The sequence below is a fragment of the Pseudochaenichthys georgianus genome, chromosome 4, assembly GCF_902827115.2.
Source record: "Pseudochaenichthys georgianus chromosome 4, fPseGeo1.2, whole genome shotgun sequence".
NCBI classification, from domain to species: domain Eukaryota; kingdom Metazoa; phylum Chordata; class Actinopteri; order Perciformes; family Channichthyidae; genus Pseudochaenichthys; species Pseudochaenichthys georgianus.
Window position 1 is genome coordinate 37104545 of NC_047506.1, and position 23980 is coordinate 37128524.

The following is a 23980-nucleotide window of genomic DNA, read 5'->3' on the forward strand; positions in this document are numbered from 1 at the left end:
AGACGCATGACAGAAGGAGTGCAAACAAAAAAGAGGAAGAGGACCCCTTCAACAGCTTTCAGGGACACGTTTATGTTTGACCGTGAGGATATGGAGAAGCTTCAGTGTAGTTAAATTATTAATCAGATGTCTTTTGACTAAATCTACGTCATTATTGAGTTTCCTCTTTTAGTTTAACTAACTATGAAGTGGACTCAGAACATAAACTCCCATCTCCTCTGAGGTGCAAGACCACCTCCCTACACTTTTGGTTTGGACTGGAGAACATCCTCAAAAAACAGAGTTCCTCCTCTGGGGAGCATGAATGTGTTCAGAAAGCAGCAATCGGTTAATAAGATATACTATCCTTAAGGTGGCGCAAAAAGAAAGCTGATGAAAGGTTCAAGGACACGATTGTTCATGGAGAAAAATAGATTTGCGGTTATTCTGTGGCTCTAAGCATCTACTTAAATAGTTGTTGAGATAATTGAGTCTGGAACCAAAGGCTGTATTGAGCGTCAGACACTTTTGTAGAAAGAATAAAATGAGGATTTATCCATCTGGGACCAGTAAATCCAGCCATATTTCCCTGATTTCTAGCCAGCAGTTTTATGTTTATTGTCATGAGATCTGTTTTTTATTAGCTCTCTATGATAATCACCCTCTTGGAGCCACGATTATCCATATCTGAGTTCAGACGCAGAGAATCTCTCAGAAGCTTCTTTATGGCATGGCATGGCTCTAAGAAATCCTTCAAGGCCTGCGAATGTTTTAAATGATACTCGTAGCTGCTGCTCTTTCTCATTGGTCGGTTGATACCACTTGTATAAATATGGTCAAAGCAGCTCCGAGTTCAAAAACAGAGAAAGAACGCAGCGTTCACATCTGGTTTGTATATTGTGGCTTCAGGAGCTGAAGGAGTGTCACTCTGCAGTGTAACCTTGCACAGACACAACTCCAGCTTATATGACTGAACGGAATAGCGGTCGGAAGATACCAGACCTTTCTGAACCAAAGGAATGCTGATTGGTTCTGGGTTTGAAAGAGCGTTCATGCACATTCCCTCAACACTTGCTCTACTTATGGTGGAAACCAGTGTGCTCCCATGCTCGGCTCATGGAAGTCTGCACATATTGTGTCGGCAGAGTTAGAAGATGTGAGTGTTTGTGCAGCTGTAAAGTGGGTTGGTATTTAGACTATGTGTTCTACATATTGGTGACAGTAACTTCTAAAGGACAACTCAATGATATTCCAATGATTTCTAGCCATTTTCTTCCATGTTTATATTGAAGATACCAAAAAGGAAAACTTTTTTTTTTGACAAAGGGTCACAAGGTCATCGGATATCACCGAAATATCATAACATAACTACACATAATTATACTCAGCAAGACTTTGAGAAATGACTTTGCCTTAAGTAGACTTGATCACTGCAACTGTGTCTTTACAGACTTAAACAAAAAGAGTAGAACACGTCCCGCCAGTTCACAGATCTCATACAGAATACATGTGTGACATGTTCATCAGTGTATACATGTATGTATCAGGGACAGGGTACTAATTGTTCCCAGGGTCAGAACCCGACGCGCAGAGGCAGCTTTCTGTTCCTATACTCCACAGATCTGGAATAAACTTCCAGAATATCTGAATTCTGCCTCAAGCCCTTTTCTTTTGAAATCAAGTCTAAAAACCTTAATGTTTACAGCTGCTTTTCCAGATGTCTTTTAACAACATTTGATTTCTATAGTTCTGCAACTCTTGCAGCATGCAACTGTTTTTACAATGTCAACTGTTAACTACCTTCTATCTGAATTGTTTTCTTTTCCCTTTGGTTTATTTTAGATATATTTGTGGTGTCTGAAATATACTATAAACATATACTAGCCTTAACCGTAAAGGGGCCCTATAAAGCTTATTTTAGAGTTTATATTTGTATTTTGTGCTTCATCTGGGACATGTTAACATGTTTCAATGTTCAAAAAAGTATTTATTTTCTCATACGTTTTTCTTTTCACCCTCTGTCTGACACCAGAGCCCAGTCTGCTCTGATTCGTCAACCGCTTACCCCCTAATCCCACCAGGAGCGTCTGCGCTGTGCTGCGCTGTGCTGCGCTGTGCTGCGCTGCGCTGCGGCGTTTTTAGCGATTGCAGCCACTCTAGTCAATGGGTGCTATTCCACCAGACCCGCTGCGCTGCGCCACGGCTCGAAGCGTCCCAGAAGCCCCTCGCCGCAAGGAATTTCTAAAATATAGGATGAATCCTATTTTTGACGCAGCGCAGCGCAGGCAGGAAGTGATGAAAATCACCTTGTTGTCTGCTTTGCTGGTTGAGGGGGTGCACCGGGTGCACCCAAAACCGGCTCCTTCTCCTCCCCCCCACCACCATCTTTCAAGTAGGAGAATACATGCCAGCGTTCTCCTCCGGTTTACAGGCACTGTCAATTATATATATATAGAATAATTATGATGATGAATGCATATTTTTTTACCACTAAAATACAGCAACACATCTTTGATCCATGTCGTTTATAACTGGAATATTACAATTATTATGAACTGTGTCTGTAGTCTACAACACAACAACATAGGAAATAACAACAATAAACACGATTTAAACAGACACAAACATAAACCATTTAACTACGTAGCCTACTACTTGTAGAAGTACAAATGTCCAGGAAATATTCCAAAATCAACAACAACTGCGAGGCTGCACACACGACGCTCCGCTTCCGCAACGTTTTGAAACGCGCCTGGTGGGTTATGACGCAGCCGCAGCGCGGCGCAGACGCTTCTGGTGGGATCAGGGGGTTAGAGATGTCCCACAAACTTTCACTGAAAGTAGCCAATAATAATGCATTTGCAGGTTTTACAGCTGTCAAAATGTCCACCCTGACAATGATCTATTCTTAATGTATTGTTATGCCCTGCCCTCTACTGGCATACAGTGTGTACAACACTTGATTAGCAGGACACTGTTTATATGCATCCATCAGCAGTCTGCCTGCTGCTGCAGCACTGTAACTGTTGCTAAGGAAGGGCCCCAGGTCCATAAACATTGTCAGACTGTGGGGCTTCTTTACACGTCCCGGTCCTGCACATGGTGTGCCTAAATGTACCAGTAGACTGCCAAGAATGCAAGTGTAAGGATTGTATGTTGGATTGTCACTGTTGTTAATTGCGGGCCTATGTGTGCTGTGTGGAGATGTTTGTCATAATGGGGTATTTAAAATTGCACACATCCTAATCACAAGTTTTGTCTGTGACAGAGCATAACAACGTAGCGTACTGAGACTGCGGTTAAAGATTCAAACGTTTAGGACAGACATCCCCCCATTAGCACTGTCAGTGGGTACATTCTTGTAGAGACAAGGAGACATACTGGCTAACATTTGAAACAATTTCCCAGTCTGGGATCAATTAAGTATATCTAATCTAATCTAAACTAAACCTGGATAGATGAGGGGCAGTGTCCTTCACTATTGATGCCTATTTAAATCTCTTTCTTTCTGACTGTTAATATGGTAGCTGATTTATCGTTACCTTAAAGTGTTTAAATAAGTGAAATCTCCCTCTCTCTCCAGAAGCAGAGCAGAGCAGCAGTCCCAGTCGAACAGGAGTGGGTTCTGATCAGGAGGACAGCCGAACCACCACCATGGGTAATGTTGAGGCTCTTAATTAATACAGAAATATCAGTACACCTGGTTACACAAAAGGTTATCTTTTACACAAGACCAATGGCGAAATGTAAATATCATTTGTGTATTTTCTGAAGTCTCTAAAATGATTACAGAATACTTCTGTAACATTTAGATCAGATTCTGAAATGGATCATATTATATTTTAAAACCAAAGTATTTCTACTTTTGCTTAAGTAAAGGATCTCAGCTCTTCTTCCACCTCCACCTGCCTAAGACATAAAAAGACAGTCAGAAGTCTATGCACAGGTGTCAGGTGATAGAACCATCAGTTATGCAGACATTTGCCGTAACTATGATACACTAGTTCCTGTAAGGACCACTGCAGTTGGATTGTCATATGGTTTTTCTAAATACTATTACATTTGTTTCAAAGAATATATTGTGCATAGCGAGATAATTGAAACATCACACATGTCTAAATGCGGCTGTGTTTCCACAGAGGGTCCAGAGTTCCAGGACAGTTTTGTGACATCAGGAGTTTTCAGTGTCACTGAGCTCGTCCAGGTATCAAGAAGTAAGTGTCATCAGCAAACAAATATTTGCAAACAAATATTGCGCTTTCTGATATTTTGGACATTGCACTTGTCCATTTTTATATATCGGTATCAATTCTATTAATTGCGCAGCCTTAATCTGAGTTTTTGTCTAATTATATTTCTTATCTGGATAATGAACATTTGATTTGTTACACACTCAAACAAGGAGGGAGAAAAGCAAGAAAATGCAATATAAAAAGAGAGCAGATGAATGGATATTCAATGTGTGTGTGTGTGTGTGTGTGTGTGTGTCTGTTTGTGTGTCTGTGTGTGTGTGTGTGTGTGTGTGTGTGTGTGTGTGTGTGTGTGTGTGTGTGTGTGTGTGTGTGTGTGTGTAGCTCCAGTAGTCACAGGAGTTGGACCTAGTTTCTCTATGGGGGAGCTCCAGGGTCATCTGGCCTACGATCTGAACCAGTCTGTCAACCAGCCAGTCAGCCTCAGACGATCACTGGCCAGTACCTCATCCAGCGGGTAACACACACACACACACACACACACACACACACACACACACACACACACACACACACACACACACACACACACACACACACACACACCACACACACAACACACACACACACACACACACACACACACACACACACACACACACACACACACACACACACACACACACCACACACACACACAGATAAAAAAAAACATGTATGTTTATCTGCAGGAGTAAGCGCCATAAGTCTGGCTCTATGGAGGAAGAGGCTGACAGTCCGGGGGGCGAGTACTACCACTCCCCTTCCTCTCCTGCCAGCAGCTCCAGGAACTGGACTGATGACATGGAAGGAGGTAACAGACGTATAGTGTCCAGTGTCTGTACGTGGAGACATGAATGTAATTATAACAGCTAATTATTATTAATTACTCAAATCATTGTTCAACACCCTTTCTATGAACAGCAGGTGCACTTGTATTGAGCTCTATCAATGAAATGCACTTGACTCTGTATTGTGTAGCACTTGAATAAAAGACAACAGCAGGCTTACTCTTTTTGATTCTTTTAATTCTCAAAGATTCTCTTCAAAGTTCCATGCCAGTATACTTGAGTTAGTCCCCGTAAACCATGGCCTCTCGTGGTTCATTGCTTACATATATTAGAATATAACATTAGAATCTGTGGTGTTCATTTAAAGAACTGAAACTACACTTATTCCAGCCAAACTACACACAAGAGTCATTCTCTGACACTGACCAAAGATGGAGGTTGTGGTTATGGCTGTTGACACTAACCTCCCAATGTTTGACAGTAGAGAGCAGACAGCTTAATGCTTACAAACTAATACAGTGTGTAGAGTTACAGCACACTGGTCAGAATTTTGATAGAGCTCATAAATCAATTTAGCACATTCTCTTAATAGTCGTTAAGATAGCGTCATGGTGATTTGCTTTTCATTGTTTTATTATGTGTTTATTGACATGTTTTCAACATTGGAGCTAAGGCCAAAGTCCAGAAGTGATTCATTTCAAGTGTCACTGTCATGAACTGCCATGAATTATGAATATGTGCAGGAACTAAAGAATAAGTCCCACATGTTCATGTTTTAGGTCTATCTCCACCAGTGAAGAAGGCAGACCTGGACAACCCCTCTCCCCAGGAAGACTCACCAAGAATGGGTTCCTTCACTCAGCACCATCGGCCAGTCATAGCTGTTCACAGTGGTCAGTAACACACATACATAAATACTGTATATTTATATATAATTTACTTAGAACAGCATGTCGTTTACAGTGGCGACTGGGGCACAGCCCCACCTAGTGTCAGCAGAAAGTATTAAAAATAATGATTACAAAATGCAAAAAATTAATTAAAAAATATATAAAATATATTTTAAGATCATGTTTAATCATCTGATTCGTCTGTACATTGCTGTTTTAGTATGTGTTATTCTAATTAGTGTCTACAGTGTGTGCCTATTGAGCTGTTTAGAGCCATGTGGGACAAAACCCGATCCTGCCCCTCCCTCTCACTGTCTAAGTGAACGGTGACTGTAAAAACTACACTGCGCATGCTCAGAGTATTTTCCTATTTAATGTGTGTGGCAAAAAATAATGACCATAGGGGCAAAGTGCTGCCATCCCCACCATAGACATATGATCCCCACCATACGTCATCTCACATCATTCAGAGCTGATTGGCTGTAAGTACGCGTGCCGCGAAAAGTGTGGTGTGTGAAGAGGAGACGAGAGAGCTGCAGTGAGGCGTCCTAAAACCAGGAAGTAAGCTGCGCATGGCTTCCCTCCACAAAAAAGCAACGAGATTTCTCCATAGGATTTTAGAAAATAGCTCCAAATAAGATCTGTGGGAAACGTAGCTGTTAGATAAATGCACGTTTTGTTCAGCCGGATAATATCCACATGTCTACCCTACTTTTATCATTTTCTAATCATAAATCTATTGATTAGATTAGATTTATGATAGACTTTTGAAACTACAAGAAGATAAGGAGGACTTTTACAAAAAAGTAATAGCGATTTTTCATCTTCATCTTCAAGTCAAGGTAAGACTGCGAGAGAACAATTCGATATTTAAATGATAAAATTACATGTTTTGGGTATCCTTTTGTTGAACTGTCTGTTTAAAAGTAATTGAAGCATCAGACAAAAAAAGCTTTTGAAAATAATATTATATTTTGATTTAGGTCAAAATATAATATTTGTAAACCTGAAGAGCCAGTGCCAGTGCCTCACCAGCCATGCACCTCACTGCAGAAGCTTATATATAGACATCTAAGTTTGTTGTGCCCCGCCACTTTTGTACATATAAAAACACCACTGGTCGTTTACCATATTGTTCCTTCTCTCCCTCTTCTTTTTTCTGTCCAGGTCTTTCACGGAGTCCCCACCCCTCCTCATCTATACATTTTCCACCTTCCTCCTACTTCCCCCACGGAGCAATCCGCTATCCTCCTCACCTGACCCAGGACCCCCTCAAAGATCTGGTGTCATTGGCCTGCGACCCTGCCAATCAAACCCCCAGCTCAGTGAGTACAAGCAGTCAAAAGAACAAAAACTTGAGCAGGCTAACAGCTAGCGTTAGACAGATTACTGCATGCGAGAGTCCAAAACCACTCTGGTTATGTACATGATCCAATACGAGCTAGCTGCAGTGCCATAAGTTTCAATTGCAGCAACAGCCATGTGCATTATCTACAGACAAAGAAAGTAACAGTTGATACAATTTTGACAGAAGTTCAAACGTTATTATAAAAGAAAATGAAACTCATTTTGAAGACTACCTGAAAAAAGTCTACAATAGTGAATGTCTTTTTCACATTGTAAGTCAATGGGAAAAAGTATTTTTGGGCTCAATGGTTAGTTGTAGTACCACCATTTGCTACTACAATGCCTGGGGGCTTGGTCAGGGCAGCTCCACTTCTATATATTTGTGTCTGAGGTCTGACTGGCACTACTATCACCTCTATAGGAACATGGTGTATTACAAGACAGGACAGTCCTGGGCTAGAACGATTAGCATGCTAATTTCAATAGATGTCTTTGCAACACAATATATAGGAGTATACTGTATAGACATAATGTCAACACTGTAATGTTTTCACATTCTGTTAATGATTTGAGGTTATTTTTTCTTACACATTCCATCTTTATAGTACATCAGTGATTCAACACATTTCCAATATGAATGTAACTGTCAGTGTGTATTTGTTACTTTTCCAGCTGAATGGCAGCAACCAGGTAAAAGTGCCCAGTCACTACATCACCTCTCAGATGTTGGCACCAACTGGACCAGCACCCTCCCTGGCTCCTCCCCCATCCTCCCTCCCCAGGCCGACCCTGCCTGCGGAGTCAAAGGCTACCACCACCTCCTCTGATGGGGGAGCAAACTCCCCCACATCACCCAGTAAGTGTTCAGAACAAACTCCGGTTGACAGTATTGTTGTGTGGCATGATGAAGTACGGCTATAGATGGATGAGTGAATGTTTGTTTCACCTGATGAGCATACAAAGAATCTGCTACCATTGTATACTAGTGTGTGTGAATGCTGAGTAGGGTAAAAGCATTTTGAGTGGTCGCAAAAAGTAGAAATGTTGTAATAAAACAGTTATAGAAATATGCAATTTGTGTATTACCTTATTAATAGTAGTTGTAAATCAACAAATGACATATGAAGTAACAGCCCAACAATGAACGAGTTAACCTGCCAGTATGATCCAAACTAATATATCCAGTTGGATATAGTAATTTATTCCATATCAAAATGTTAAAAGACATGTTTCCTCATTATAATAGCCCAGGCAATAGTTATTTTGTTTGTCTCACTTCATCAGAAGAAATGACTTCCTGTTGACATAATGGCACACTTATGGGCTGCAGTTGTTACAACATAAAGCACCCCCACTGTGATTATCACGGTGATGAACGTTTCATTTAAATATGTTCTATCTGTACTGTAAGGGACTCTTTTTTATATGGAAATACATATTTGTATTTATAGATATATAAACATATATATATTTATACTGTATGCTAAATACAGTAACTATTATAAATATCATATATTACATTCACTTAGAATGCCATTGTGCATTGTAAATGTATGACTTTAATGAATTGAATGTGGTAATCTGTGTGAACACAGCACTGGTTTGATCTAGAGTCCACCAACGTTAGATGAGTATCAAACACATTTAAATAAATCAATTGAAACTGAGTGGATTACTGCATCCCTAACAATGTAGTTAGTCACCAGGTGTAGCTCCTTTGTGATATGGACACATTCTCTAGTACTGCCTCATGTAACTTTACAAGTGACATGGAACTATATAGAGACAGTATGAGACTGATGTTGTTAACGTAAATGCCCTCAGCATACTCGGCCCCTGGGACACCCCCTGCCAATCGCACCTCCTTCGTTGGAGTCACCCCCCGAGACCCAGGTGGACTCTACCAAGCCCAGGTTAGTATGGTTAATTTGACATTGGCAAGCGCAGAATGGAAACCCCTACTATTAGAGATTTGAGAACCTCCAGGATGTGTTAAAGCTATATACGATTTCCCGAGCATTAATATTTCAGCATATTAATTAATCTTAATACTACACCTAGAAAATCAGGGAAACAACTTTGACATTGTTTTAGCACCAAGCACCATTAATGTAGACACACATAAATACATGAGCTACGGCCTTAGTGAATTGGAAATACAACTAGGTTGTCAGGGATGTTTTATGTGAATGAAATCCAATCTCAGTTTCACTTAATTTATATTGATAGGCGAATGAGGTTGAACAAAACATTGGTTGCAAATATCAGCCGGCATTTTTCCAATTTGGTGAAACCGACCCCCGAACTGGAAATTATAAAAAATGTACGTCACCACGTAAAATGTTTCTGCTGAAGGCTAACAGGTTCATTGCATGTCACACTCAAATGAGTCTAATAACCCTAACCCTAATCTGTGTCAAACTGTTTGATTGTGATTGCAGAGGCAGTCCATGCCTGCCTGATGAATGGTTGCTCAACAATTTAAGTTAAATCCTGGCCAAAAGTTTTGAACCTGAACTTTAAAAAATACAATTATGTATTCAAACGAAAAACAAGTATTTGAAACCTTTCTTGAGGGTGATTTGATTCAGTTAAGCCATTTTTTTGATTACATTTTTGATTTCACTTTTTATTTAAAAATAGCTTGAGTCATAACACGGCTGATGGATTTACAGGTACAGTAGGAGCCAACTGGCGCACCTGATTTCAATTTAAAAAAATGTGTTCATGCAGCGGTTCCGCCGGAAGGTAAACCGTTTTTGACACACACACACACACACACACACACACACACACACACACACACACACACACACACACACACACACTCACACTCACACTCACACTCACACTCACACTCACACTCACACTCACACTCACACTCACACTCACACACACCCATACGCTGGCCATAATGTCTCGCTGCCGAAGCTTAGTTGTTGTGTTTAGAATTTCATGTTGTGTATGCTGATTGGAAAGAACACCAGTTCAAATGGAAATACATGGACTGGGTGTTCATTGGAACCTTCGTACCGGACTTATTTATTCATCAGACCAGGTAATGAGTGGGTCAATCATGTCTACAAAGCACCTCAGTGGCTTAAAGTGTTGGACTAGCCTATATCAGCAGGGCTAACTGGATCCTCCACAACAGCCCCTCATTTTAAATAGTGTTTGAACAATGCCAGGGTTAGCCACTGTATTCTGAATCAATTGGTTGGTCTGTCGTTCACTTAGTCAAACCTTGCTCTTAAATTCATGACACCTTCAAAGCTTGTGGTTTTGGAAGCTGGAGCTTAAGTGAACGTATCTCACAGTAACCTTACAGAAAAGGCTTAAAATGAAAACCTTTAGATGTTCAAACACTACATAAGCAAATGAAGGATATGTTCATGATGTAATTGAATTGATTGTCCTGACAGTTGAATGGAGTTAACAGTGTGGTTGACAGACCTGTGGGTCATTGTTCTGTAGGGCTCATGGCTGTTGGGTTAGACTAACAGTACACCTGGAGGTTAATGATGGGCTGGTCTTTGCTACAGACTGAAGGAAATCAGAAAATATGTATATTCTTCTGAAATGTTTGATAAGTTAGCGCATCGGTTAGAAGTGAACGTTTATTTTGTCTTTGTCTCTCTTCCAGTCTTGGTATCTGGGCAACTGATGGACATGTGGAGGAGAGACGCTTGTCCTGGCAGTACGGTCCTGGAGGAAAGCAAACAATGCTGTCAAGACATCACAAGAGGGAAAATATATTCATCTTTGTAGAAGCATACACATATATAAATATAGTATATCTATATATGTGTATGGACCCAGAAGAGATGGCCTGGTTGAAGAAGATGCTGCTCACACTCACAGCCATGTGACACTCAATGGTTCTCACCGACGTGAGTTCCAAGTGAAAGAAAAGGAGTGATGTGGATGAACTGGACCAGAACCAGGCCTCCAAACAGCAGCACCTAAGAAGCCTGTTCCCAGGATGAGGCCTGTTTCCCTGCAATGGATTTCAGCCGTTACCGCTGAACCCTGGCTCTCTACACTACACCCAGTACAGGACCTCCTCCCTGGGACAGATAGACCTCATCCCCCTCTCAACACCCAGAATGCCCCTCTCCGCTGCAGGTGCTGCTTATAATATATGCAAATAAGCCTCCCCTTTTTTCTGAACCGACTAGAAAGAGAGCTCCGTTGTTAATATGTAATGTTTCTTTTGCACTTTTTATTATTGCTATGAAAACTTAGAGTTGAGACAGAGCATTTCTTTCTCTCTTCCCACCTAAAGACAGAGGCTTTGTCTTTTTTATCGACAATCATCGGCCTGAAACCATTAAGTTGCTTTGCTAAGCTCATGTTTTTAAGACTGTTTGATTGTGCTTTTTTATCAGAAAAACAATGAGTAATAGTGGAATATAAGAGCTATATTCATGCCTCCTCCAACACGACACACAATGCTACAGTTGGACAGAGTTCAAACCCTCCGACATCCTGCTGCTTCCTTCCCTTCACACCTGATCATTCTGACAGAACTGTAGGCAGTTATAACTGGCTGCTGAACTCATGTGTTTGAGACTGTAGCATGGTGTGTGTGTGTTTTGGTGTGTGTGTGTGTGTGTGTCAGGTTGTGGGACATCGGGTCCTGCATTTCCACACTCATCCCGGCTCTGTTTTGGGGAGCTGTGTTGGTGTCTCGGAGAACACGGTGTGGTTGGTTGATCGGAAAGAGACACATCACATGATTGACTTGATGATGTGGCATCTCACCGACTTAGCAGGCCGTAGCGTTTCCATGGTTATGGCAGCAGGTCATACCTTGAAGTGAGCACAATATCCAGGTGTGTTGTCCAGCTGTACAGAGTGGTGTTGACAGGACTGTGGAAATGGATAGCGTTAGGGTTAGGGTTAGGCCCAGTGCTTTGTCACCAGTCAGACCCTGATGGTGGCAGCAGTCAACAGATCAAGCATTTCATACCAGAGTTTCCTTGCTCTCCTGTGTCCAACAGACACAATATTTGCATCAAGTGCTTTAATGGAGAAAAGCAATAACTTGGCTTTTCACATCTTAATATATTCAACTATCTTTTGAAACAAATGTAATATCTTTCATGCTGCATCTTATCTTTGAATCCTCTTCATCACTCTTAAGGTTAGCATTTATTAGACTCCAAACATGAATCACCATGTAGCTCGTAGTTCATAGAACAACTCGTTCAGTCTGTGTGTAGAAAGAGAATTTAATTATGAATTAAATAATGTTTGACATTTGTCTGTAAAATTCAATGCAAATGTGTGCCCTGGCCTTTTGCTATCCCGCACATGATCTCTTTGGGGATAAAAACATTAAATAGAATAGATTTTTAAGATGTAATGTTTTATAATCTGTGCCATATTTTAGTCTCCAAGGCTTTTCAACTACAGGGCAGTCTATTGAAATATGTTGCCGGGGATGTGGATCAGTGTTAAGGCGTGGGCACGGGCAGATGGATCTCAAGTGTTTCTGAAGATGTTACGTAGAATCAGACTCGTCTCAGAAGCGGTTGCACACTGTCTTTGGGAAGATTAAAGGTTTTCTAATGTCAAGGACACATTTTTAAAGGTTCTAAAGGAGTAACGCTGCATTCACATGATACGCCATTTGCTCTTTACCCGCCACAAGCTTTGGCGCAAAGCCTGGAAGCTTGTTAAAGGGGCGCCATTATGGTTTTCTGGGTGTTCCCTTTCCTGTAGTGTTATATCGGTTGTTGTGCATGTAAACGGTCTGCAAACGCTAAAATCCCCAAATCCCCCCCAGAGGGAGTTTCTCTTCCACACTCCCCCCTGTCTGGAACGCCTCCATTTGACTAATTTGTTTACGACACAGTGACATCACTATGTAACATTCACGCTTAAATTGGCTGGCGCTCCAACACATTGTAGGTGATAGGCTAAGGGGAGGGACAACTCTAAGCTTCTGACCAATACAAACGGAGCCGGCCAGCTAACCAATCAGAGAAGTCTGGGCTCTGCTTTCAGACAGAATAAGACACAAATAAAGAGCTTTTTGAACATTAAAGCATGTAAACATGTCAAAGTAGAGGCACAAAATACAACTATCAACCTGAAAACTAGAAGAATAAGCCCCTTTAAGTTTTCTTTCTAGTGTTATGTCCCCTGCTCGCGGTTAGCAGTATTCATGGTCATAGTTTAAATAATTTGAACTTTGAGCACAGCAGTCTGCGTACATTTTGAGCGGTGTGCAATGCCTAGGGTTGCTAGGTCATGCGCCACCACTCTCTGCGTAGAAACACAATGGCAACGTCAGCACAGAGACACCGCGTTTCATGTGAATGCAACAGACAGTTCAGAGAACATCAGCACACAGCCTGGGTGTGTTCGTGCCACAGCTCCATTTCCCTCTCATATCTTTCCTCTCTCTTTGTTTTTTAGGATGTAAACTGTGTTGGAACCGGTGTGATCTTTTTTGCTGACATTTTTTTCCACTTGCACGTGTGAAGGATTGGGTTTGCGTTCTGATCACAAGTTGTCCTTTGCTTTTTCTTTCCCCAGGGTTTAGTGATTTTATATTGAAGGTGCTGATATGAGCTGGGTTTTGGTTCAAGTTGGCTTAAAGCTGATGTATAATGCATGGTGCTGCCCTGGTGTCTGTGTTGACCTAATGAATGCATGGCTCAAACTGACGATACCTCTCCCTCTCTGCCCTGCCCCCCCCCTTCCTCCCTCAGACAGCAGTGGATCGAAGGGCTGTCTATTTCTTTACCCTTTAATAATAGCCCTGTTATTATACTTCTATTTTTTGCACGATATTTCATAAAACACATTATGTGCCTTGCCTTTAGTTAAAGAACAATAATACATTATATAAAGTGATTATACTTTTCATGGTACAGCTGGTAGTACTTATAAAACAAAGAGAAAAAAAGCTGCATGTGTGGTTGCTTGACATTAACCAGTGTAGCAGTGTATTAAAGAAAGCTTTCTTTAGCTTCTGCGCCCAACTAAAGGCAGCACTGTTTGACAGTGGAAGGAGAAGTCCACCTTTTGGGGATTACATGTGCCTGTTATCAGACTTGGAGTCACATGACTTGCCTCAGCCCGCACACAGTATGGACATGTTTAGCTCAGATAAACATTTTGCCGTTGCATTCAAGTACATCTTCCACTTTTCATAACTTCGCCACTGACCAGGGTCATAGAGCACTGTCCTGGTTCAAGGAGGCTGTATCAAATCTATAATCTGATCACATGACCCAAGAGAATGACTCAATGACAGATAAGCAAACTGAGATGTGTGAACACTCAGAAAGGGGACACTAAGTTAAGTTCAACAATGAACTGGACACAGAAAGTTCTTATTAGAAGATCTTTTTCTGGGTAAAACTAGAAAAAGCAACTGGAGCTCCCAAATGGAAAAGTCTTATACTATATTATGAATATTTTGTGGCCAAGCCACTGAGTCCCATGTAAAGGAAACATGTTAAACACTCTGCAGCACTTCCACCGTCCATTTGCCTGAATGGCGACTTTGATCATGTGACGAATCATGTGATAGGATACTGCTAAGATCATAGATGAGTTTGTGTTTAATATGGATGCATGCACTTAACACTATTGCTCTACTTGGCTTTTAGGTTATATTTTAGTTATTTCTTGAGTTTTTATTGTTATTATTTTGCTTTTAGCATTAGTTTTAAACAGAACAGTGTGTGTACAAATATGTACACTCGTAAAAAGGATGCAAAGGATGTATAGAATGTTACAGTGTGTCATGTTTTCTCTTAAGATGGTGGCCAAGCCGCACAATGAGGGACCCATGAAATGGGAAAGGTTTAACCCTGAGAGGGATGATGAATGATGAAGGTGAGAATTGTAGATGGAGACAGACCATTTTGTAGTCAGTCTAAGTCAAAGTTACTAAACCAGAATCCATAGATCCACTCAGACTGCACTATCTGCTGTCACTGTTTAGATTCAAGTACACAGTGATAGATACTGAAGTCACACTGATGGCAGCTGACAGCAACGTCCTCTCCCAGGACCAGGATCAAGTCCTCGATCAGATCCTAGGTCAGATTCTGGTTTAGGTCCTGGGTTAGATCCTAAGGTACACCCAACGTTAGATAGTGGATCACGTCCTGGGTCAGATACAAGGTCAGGTCCCGGATTATATCATAGGTCAGATTCTGGGTCAGGTCCTGCGTCAGATTCTAGGTCAAATCCTTGGACAAGACCTGGGTCATGTCCTGGGTAGCATCCTAGTAACGTCCTGGGTCAGGTCCGAGATCAAATCCTAGGTCAGGTCCTGGGTCACATCCTAGGTTAGATTCTAGGTTAGGTCCAATATCTAATAAATACAGACATTTATAACATTATAAATAATATCTCGAAAAACAAAAGTGTGCTGAGTTGAGAATAGTGTGCTCATCACATTGTACTCTCCTCACTTTCTCCGCTCTATTCAAATATACCAGCATGTTAAGGACATGGAAAATGAAAAAACAAAACGAGCAGTGCCTATCATTTTACTGCAAGCTTTGAGTTATGTTGTATGCTGTGTTCAAGCACTACATGGTCATGTGACACACTCGTATGGTGCTCAGCCCTGGCCCGGGCAGGTGGGCTGTGCAGGTCCTGAGGTAACAAGCCATAAAACAACCCAGAGAGCTGAAGGAAATCTAGAGGAAACACTGACAGACTGTTCATAATGCTCGGTGGATTCACCATTCTTCATTTAGGCTGGCGTATGTTCAGGGACGGACCTGTGTCCTATTTCTGCCTCCTTTCAGGACTACACTAGAAAAAGGCTGTCCTGTTCCAAATGCAGCTAAAAGATGTGGTGGTACACTTCACACAAGGCTGCCAGAGCAGAACATTATTGATTTTTGTATACATTATTGCATCATACTGAGTTGTTACTTCACTACCTTGTCATGATTGTTGCTTTATCTTCTAGCTGTTATGGTTTGAGGTTCTGGATACGAATGAAAAACAACAGCCGGTCTGGACACTAAGGATCTCCTTTACTACAGTATGTTTCCCACGCACATCTTTGTACCTATACAAATCTAAAATAGATTGCTGAAATGGGATTGGGCATTTGTTGAGTAGAGAAATAGCCAGAAGCAGATATATTAAAACGTAATCCCATCTATCATAGTGAAAACATATATGTAAATAACATCTTTAATCAACTATAAATTATGGGACACATAAATGGAGATGAATCTGTCATAAAGAAAAACCTATTGTTAGTGATTATGTTCAGCATCCTTTCAGCATTTAAAGTTCATTAAATACTGAGGAATTGAGATCCAGCAGATACTTTACAATCTATAATTTGTTATCTTGAATATTTTATATTGGATAAAGTCTGTTATCGGTAAGTGATTATTTCCCATCACTTTGTTAAAGAGGCAATGCAACAGACTTGGTCCTCAGTGGTGTGGTGGCTATCTGCTCGCACCGCTAGTTAGAGGTTAACCTTATTAAGGCTGAACAACCTAAGGATAGATCAATGACCGCACACTATGAGACTGAAAAAGCAAGTGAGACCAAGATCCAAAGAAACGCCTTGTATTGCCACAAAAACCTTTTTTGGGGTTGTAACTTCTATTTATTTTTCAGCAGTTCTTAATTTCATCCATAATATTTTGGACTGACTTTGGTTTGTGAACCTTTGTTGAGTGTTACTACCACACCTTTATGTTGCTTCAATTTGAAACCAGTGTCTCCCATGCAGTGGTGTTAACAAATCAGTAGAACTGCTTGTAGTTTTTCTCTGATGGCAGGTTCAGGACAATATGCTCCGTAGGAATGGTTTCTATGAAAACACCTCATCCAATATCTGTCAAATGTTCTAATTTGTGTTATCCATTGGGATAGAGTTTGGTGTAAAGTTCCCTCTAGATTTGTCTTGACTCTGTGGTACTAACTAAGTGCTCTTCTGACCACTGTTAGCAGAGAATTACCAAAAATGTTGTATCAAAATCATGCTTTACTTTGGGTTGGGGTATTGTAAGTGAACGGTAGTGTTGCTGTTTGTTAGCAGCTCTGGCTGCATGAGAAAGAAAGGATATCTATACAGTTTCTGAGGGCTCTTTTCTATAAATGATTATTCATATTCAACCTGAAAACCTCCTATATGTTTCTTTTTGCTTTTTCTAAGTTGAATGTCTTTTTCTGTAATCAGACTCACAGCAGTTTGAAAACCTCTCTTTATTACCTAAAATCTGTTTTTTGATATTGTTTTCCTGACAGCGACGCCATATTGATTCCTTTGTTACCTGTACACCTGTTTACTCCATGTGCTGAAGACGGTTTATAATGAACAAAAACTTTACATTAGAATGCAGTTGCAATTTTTTAAGCATTTATTTCTCTAACTTTTCAGATACTATAATGGACTGCTTTGCTTGCTTTCAGAAATATATATCCCTTACATCAGAGAGAGCATAAAGCTTTCATCAGTTATTGCATGACTACAGTCCCCAAAGACCACAGCCCTTTTACATGAACTGTACATCAGGACATTCTATATGGGAGTCTTTGGCAATCAAGAAAATCACTTCTTCCAATACCTCAAAACAATATAAAAAACTGAGAGTAAGTCTTTTAGTCTATTATTTTCCATATTGGAATAGTGTGAATTATCATACCACTAATACCACATCCTATAGTACCGTTTAAAGATATTAAAGTTATTTACCATAACTTTCTTGTCCAATTAAGTTGATATGCAATTACATTTCCCACCTGACAGCCAATCTGAAACACACAATAATGCATGACTTGCCATCCCAATATAAGAACATGATAGCATAGTAGTGTTTCTTTTGTTCCAGATTGATGTTCACTGTGGAGAGGGCTGTAGCTCTGGACTGGATGTAGTTTGTAGCAGCTTGAACCTTTTCCTTTGGAAGATAATGTCAATAATCAACCTTAATTTGCATGACGTAAACGTTTCCTCTAAGGCTGCATTAAGACAGGGACTTCTGACAACTTTCTGTTCCTGTTTGTTTGACTGACAGCTGTCTGAACCAGTGTTTCTGCCCTAATGTTATTCTGCTGTGGGGATACCAACATCTTTGATGATATGTCATTATAACCATACTTAGCCATTGCTATCAGCAAATGCTGATTATTCATTACTGGAAATGAGTATGTTTCCCTATGCAAAAATATACCATTAATAAACAAGCTATACCACAACTCAGCCAAATGGACCTCCTGTTTGTTCATTTGATACTGAGCGTTGCTCAAGTGTGTTCTGCACTCACACATTCATTCATATTACCTTTTACTTTTGTAAGATGGGTCAGGGGACTTGATTCTTGGTCAAGTTTCTGATACCTAAAAGGTTGTTTATTGGATATTTGTAACATTTGTGGGACAAGAGAAACAGTAATGATGTCTGGAGAACTAGGTTACATTTTCATTAAACTCACAATCAAGCCTAGTTTGTCCAGCCAGTATTTTATACAGATTAAGTTTATACATATTTGAAGTTAATATCACGCCTTGACAAACAGCAGAGCAGCTAGTTGATTGTGTGACAGACATCAGGTCAGGCTCAATACAAACCAACTGCAGGGTATAATTAAAGGTAAACATATCATTTAACCTTTGTAATACTCCATCAAGCTATTTTATTAGTCACATGAAATCATACAAGATACCGCTTTAGAGAAATTGAAACTTCTTAAAGCACAAACCAACCCATTCCGATATTCCTGGATCCAGCAAAGACTTGTGAAATAAATGTCCATTTGGAACCCGATGCAGACACAGAGTCTGCCCAGCGCTTCATAATGGACATTGGACCATCAAGGACATTGAGATGACAGTAGTGTTTGGTAATCACAACGTTGTGGAAAACCGTTGTTAGCGCTCTCAAAGTGTGATTATGAATACACTTCACACAGGTGATTGGAGGACATGGTGTGTATGCTGCTGCCTGCTGACCACACTATTTCCTGTCACCCCACCACGCCAATATATTGTGCTTTACTTGGCAAAATTCCATGTCCAACATGAAATCTTCAAAACACCAGTCAACAATACAATTTCAATGGATCCATCAAATTCCATAGTCACATTATACAGCAAAATAAATGAATGGGTTCAGTGAAACAGCTGGTTTTTCATGTGAAAATGGCAGCACTTTGAATCTCTAACCAGCTTAAATGCTACAAGAAGTCAGGGATATGATTTTTTTAATTAAAGTTGAATCATTTTGAAAAAAAAGCTAAACCTGACCATCAGAGGTGGGAAAAGTACTCGGATCTTGTAAAAAATAGAAGTACTACAGTGTAGAATTACTCTGTTACATGTAAAGGTTCTGCAATCGAAATGATACTCAAGTAAAAGTAGAAAGGTTTTGGCATCACAATGTAACCAAAGTAAAAGTAGTCATTGTGCAGATTGGTCCATTTCAGAGTAATATATGTTTGATATAATTATTGATTTATTAAAGTGTTATCAAAGCTGGTAAAGGTGCAGCTAGTTTGAATGAGCTTTATCAGGGTAGCTTGTGAATTTACTCCTGGTGTAGCTAAAGTCTTATTTAAGAGTTGATTATATTTCACATCATTAATCCAAATCTGTTGAGTAACTAAAAGTATTAAATACGGAGTAAAAGTACACGATTTACCTCGGAATTGTAGTGGAGTAGAAGTGCAAAGTAGCATAACATTGAAATACTCAAGTAAAGTACAAGTACCTCAACATTTTACCTATGTACAGTATTTGAGTAAATCTACTTAGTTAGTAAAATATGGAGTAGAGTAAAAAAGGTGAAATTCTTGAATAATGACGAAACAGTCAAACAAGCACCAGCAACTAAGCTAATAATCCTGTTGCCGTTTCCTTTATGTGAAAGGATGGAGGTTCCACTCCAGCCGGTAGGAGGCGGTAAAGGCTTTATGTTTGCCGTTAAACAGCCGTTAAACATCAAGAAGGAGGACCGTTCAGGTTCCGTTTCCAGGGTCGGACAGTTGGTGGGTGAAAAGCGCCAAATCCAAAATATCCTTCAGTAATAACAACAACAATGTGCCTTGTCCTAGTGAAGTAAATGCTAGCCTCCCAGTAAGAATAGTTAACCGCTTTATTAACGTTAACGTGTCAGTTTGTTCCCCGATAAAAGACTCGTTTATTAACAACATGGAGGAGCTGTTTTGCAAAGAGCTGCAGGTGAACGTGAGGTGCAGAGACTGTGAGGACAGGTGAGACGTTTTAACACACACCTGTCGATATAGCTACAGGCGTTTTAACCTAACTCTTACAAAGATAAAGACGTTTAAACTTCTGTATCCTAACCTAGACGATGCAGCATTACTCTAAGCTTAGCTAGCTATCGGTGTTTTAACATAACAAACGTAAACCTATATTTCAGTTTATTGATATGACTCTGGCTTAGCTTCAGCTGTTTTAACACAACTCAAACCTAGCTAACGTTAGCTTCATATCTCAATGACTAAAACATGTATTCATGTTGCAATACAAACATAATATTGTATGTAGAATAACGACTGTTAGTGTTACTACCAACAATATTACAGACACATTCATTCAGCCTAGAGACGACTAGTCCTCCAGAACATTCTGGAAATAATGTATTGAATGGGTTAATTTCAATTATCTTCAAATGAACAACCAAAACAAGTGCATGATATTGACTTAATGAAAATAACAAATACAATATTTAACATCTAAGTTTGATCATTGTTTAGCTATGTATCTATTGTTCCACAAAGCTAAATCCTATGTCAATAGAGGCGAAGTCCCTCCCCTTCCGGTTGAGCTCCATGGGACCTTATTTCGGAAAAATTATGTATTGAAGTCAATGGAGAGAGAAAACTTATCTTTCGATCCCGTTTGAATTGTGCCACGAATTACACATATGATGTTTGTCAATCTTAAAAAATAATTTCCATGTCAAAAAAGTCAGTTTGTCGTAAAACTGTTGAAATATAAGCCTATGAAAAATACGCAACTAGAAAGACTACACATCCCAAAGTCGCGTAAGCGATGTCACAATTGTTTTCCTGTGCTAAATATAAGAGATAGTTAAGATAACTTTAACAAGATGCCTGTGTATTAGTACCAGGTTGTTATCATACCAGCAATGGGTCTTGCTCGTTCTTTCGCTTCCCGTCTGATGAAAGGACCAGGGGCCCTTCTCACTTCGGTTAAATTGATTCCTTGCGTCCCTCACTTGCGTCGTTTCCCTGTGACTAGTCCCTCCCACCAGGGAAGCATGGAGAGACGCAAGGAAACCACGAAAAGTAGGGAAATGAGCTTTAAGAGCAATGGGACGTCCTTTCCTCCGGAGCGTCACGTGAAGCGACGTCCGTTTGTGATGACGCTGCACAGCTGATCGTCTGACAGCAGCTCTGTCCCCGTTATTTCCACACACACCCCCACCTCTGTTAGTACACATTTACTGACACAAACATTTGTATCATCTGTTGTAGACCCAAATAAATAAAATTAAATAAGAACTCATTCTCAAAAAAGATAAACGCCATTCTTAAAATGTACAAACAATAGTTTGATTAATATTGATTAGAGTGCACAATAGAAATAAATTAATTGAGAGAAGAAAAAGAGATGTTATATATCAAAACCCAGTTAGATTAACATTCATTGGATTTCACACTTTGTTTGTTTGTGTGGATATGTAGCACATTAACATTTTAAATAGCACTTAATGACTGACTGAATGGAAATGACAAATGAAAATGTAAAACGAAAAAAGCGATCATGAAAATGTTTCCAAAAAATGAATAGAATGATTTTTGACCACTTTCTTGTTCAGATATATCACATATTTGTAACTAAATGATACATGAATTGAAACAAAACACGGTATAAACTGAGGACTGACTCTGGTGAGTTTCATGTATTTTCTTCACTCCGCTGGGAATCTGCTCTCATGTCAAGAAGCATGAGATCAGTGCATGCGCTGCATCGTCCAATCAGTGAGCGATACACAGTAAGGGGGCGGGGCGAGTGTCTGAGGATTTCATCGAAGGATGGTCTGATGGTTCCTCGATTATTGCTCCTCCATTATCGCTCCTCGGTCCTCCGGCAAATATAAGGCCATTGGGAGGTGAGGCCGAGGAGCGAGGAAATGAAAAATAAGAGAAGTGAGAAGGGCCCCAGGAGTGGCTGGATCAAGTTAGCTACCTAGCTTGTAGCAAGCACGTTAGTTAGAATTACAGCCTTAGCCTTGTCATATTAGCCTTAACATGAAGTAACATTAAGTAACCCAAAATGTTAAACAGTAAGAGTAGTAGTCATATTTCGTGAACCCTTTGAAGAGTACTGTCACACCGGTGTGATCATTCTATAATACACCATTTAAGCCCGGGGGAGAAATGCCAACGCTACATTAGCGATCTTTTTCTACTTCATGCTATCTGCACAAATGGTTGACATTAAACATTAAAAAGATCAGGCAGTTCAGAGAGAATCAAAGGAAGGCAGGCAGGCAGCTTTGCATGACATTCTTCTGGACGTGTTTCATTGTGGTGATTATTGAGGGTAGTCAATCCCTTGTTTAGCAAGACAGTAGTGACGGCCATCTTGGTGACGTGTGTTGTTGTGGGAGACCAGAGATGTAGTTCATTGAGCGTTTCACACAAAAAAATGTGTTACTTCACAGTTTTACGACACATTTTTTTGTTTTTGACTGGCAACATTCTCTTTTAAATTGACAAACATCATATGTGTAATTTGTGGCACAATTCAAACGGGATCGAAAAGATAATCTTTCTCTCTCCATTGACTTCAATACATTCTTTTTCCGAAATAAGGTCCCATGGAGGTCCACCGGAAGGGGAGGGACTTCACCACTCTATAGAAAACGTTTACTTAATATTGTAGAGACAAACATTTTTAAACCATAAACTATTGCATTTATATAATATTCCTTAAACCATTTTAGCTATATTATGCCATTCATATTAGCTAAATCTATTATTCTTAGACCAACCAGAAGCTTCTGAAATAAAAAGTAAAATAGAACATTCAACTTTTGACATTTGATCAGCATTTTTATGTTACTATGAATACATTTTAAATCCTCTACTAAATAGCTTAAGATTACCATGAACACTATGAAGTGAAAGTGTAAATAATATATATTTTTTGGCTTGTAGTACATGTCGCAGCATAAGAAATCAGATTGTTTAAAAGATTTTTTTTACCAGTTTGCTGCTTAATTTGTACAGGAAAGCAAATATCCGAGTCACCATTGAGCTTCAGTTGACAAACAGTCCTGTGCACAAAAGGGTGAGTAAGAGTTTTTGCAGTTTTAATTGCATATTTTAGTACCTATGGTCTCATATAACTTTTTTACTCATTTATAACTTATAAATCAAGTTAAAAATAAAAAAGAGGCACAGATTGCATCAAGGGGGAAATTAAATAGATTACTACTTATTAATTAACATTTTTGCCAGCTTTCCTCTTATTTAATACAACAAGTTGCCTTATGCTGTAATAGTTGAACTCTGGTTCTGGTGATCTCACTTCATAGTTTACACCCCAGAACTCTGTTGACCTAACTTCCTGTTTTCGTTTCGTATTAGGATCTTCTTGTACGACTAACAGATGATTTGGATCCATATTTTCTTTTTAACCTCTCCATATCAGAAGAAGATTTTCAAAGGTAAGTAATGATCCAATTCTAAAAATACAAAGGTCAGTGTTTGAATGCGTTGATCCTACTCTCACTGCTGTTTTC

General features: G+C 39.8%; 2 protein-coding genes across 7 annotated transcripts in view; both read left to right on the forward strand.

Annotated features, from left to right (window-relative positions):
• nfic (nuclear factor I/C) overlaps positions 1-18445 on the forward strand; it is a 37886-nt gene extending 19441 nt beyond the window's left edge. For 3 of the 6 annotated variants that reach the window (XM_034081470.2, XM_034081473.1, XM_034081474.2), the window contains 8 exons: positions 3563-3637; positions 4119-4193; positions 4554-4686; positions 4901-5067; positions 5779-5892; positions 7057-7214; positions 7909-8092; positions 10880-18445. In XM_034081470.2, coding sequence (XP_033937361.1) covers positions 3563-3637; positions 4119-4193; positions 4554-4686; positions 4901-5067; positions 5779-5892; positions 7057-7214; positions 7909-8092; positions 10880-11004 — 1031 coding nt within the window. In that variant the 3' untranslated portion in view covers positions 11005-18445. Of the gene's footprint in view, positions 1-3562; positions 3638-4118; positions 4194-4553; positions 4687-4900; positions 5068-5778; positions 5893-7056; positions 7215-7908; positions 8093-9060; positions 9150-10879 lie in introns of all 6 variants that reach the window. The other 3 variants (XM_034081471.2, XM_034081475.2, XM_034081472.2) reach the window with 3 other exon arrangements.
• Positions 18446-20197: 1752 nt separating this feature from the next.
• Positions 20198-23980, forward strand: part of sass6 (SAS-6 centriolar assembly protein) — a 41393-nt gene continuing 37610 nt past the window's right edge. The window contains exons 1-3 of the mRNA XM_071202948.1: positions 20198-20453; positions 23466-23526; positions 23826-23905. Coding sequence (XP_071059049.1) covers positions 20392-20453; positions 23466-23526; positions 23826-23905 — 203 coding nt within the window. The 5' untranslated portion in view covers positions 20198-20391. The remainder of the gene's footprint in view (positions 20454-23465; positions 23527-23825; positions 23906-23980) is intronic.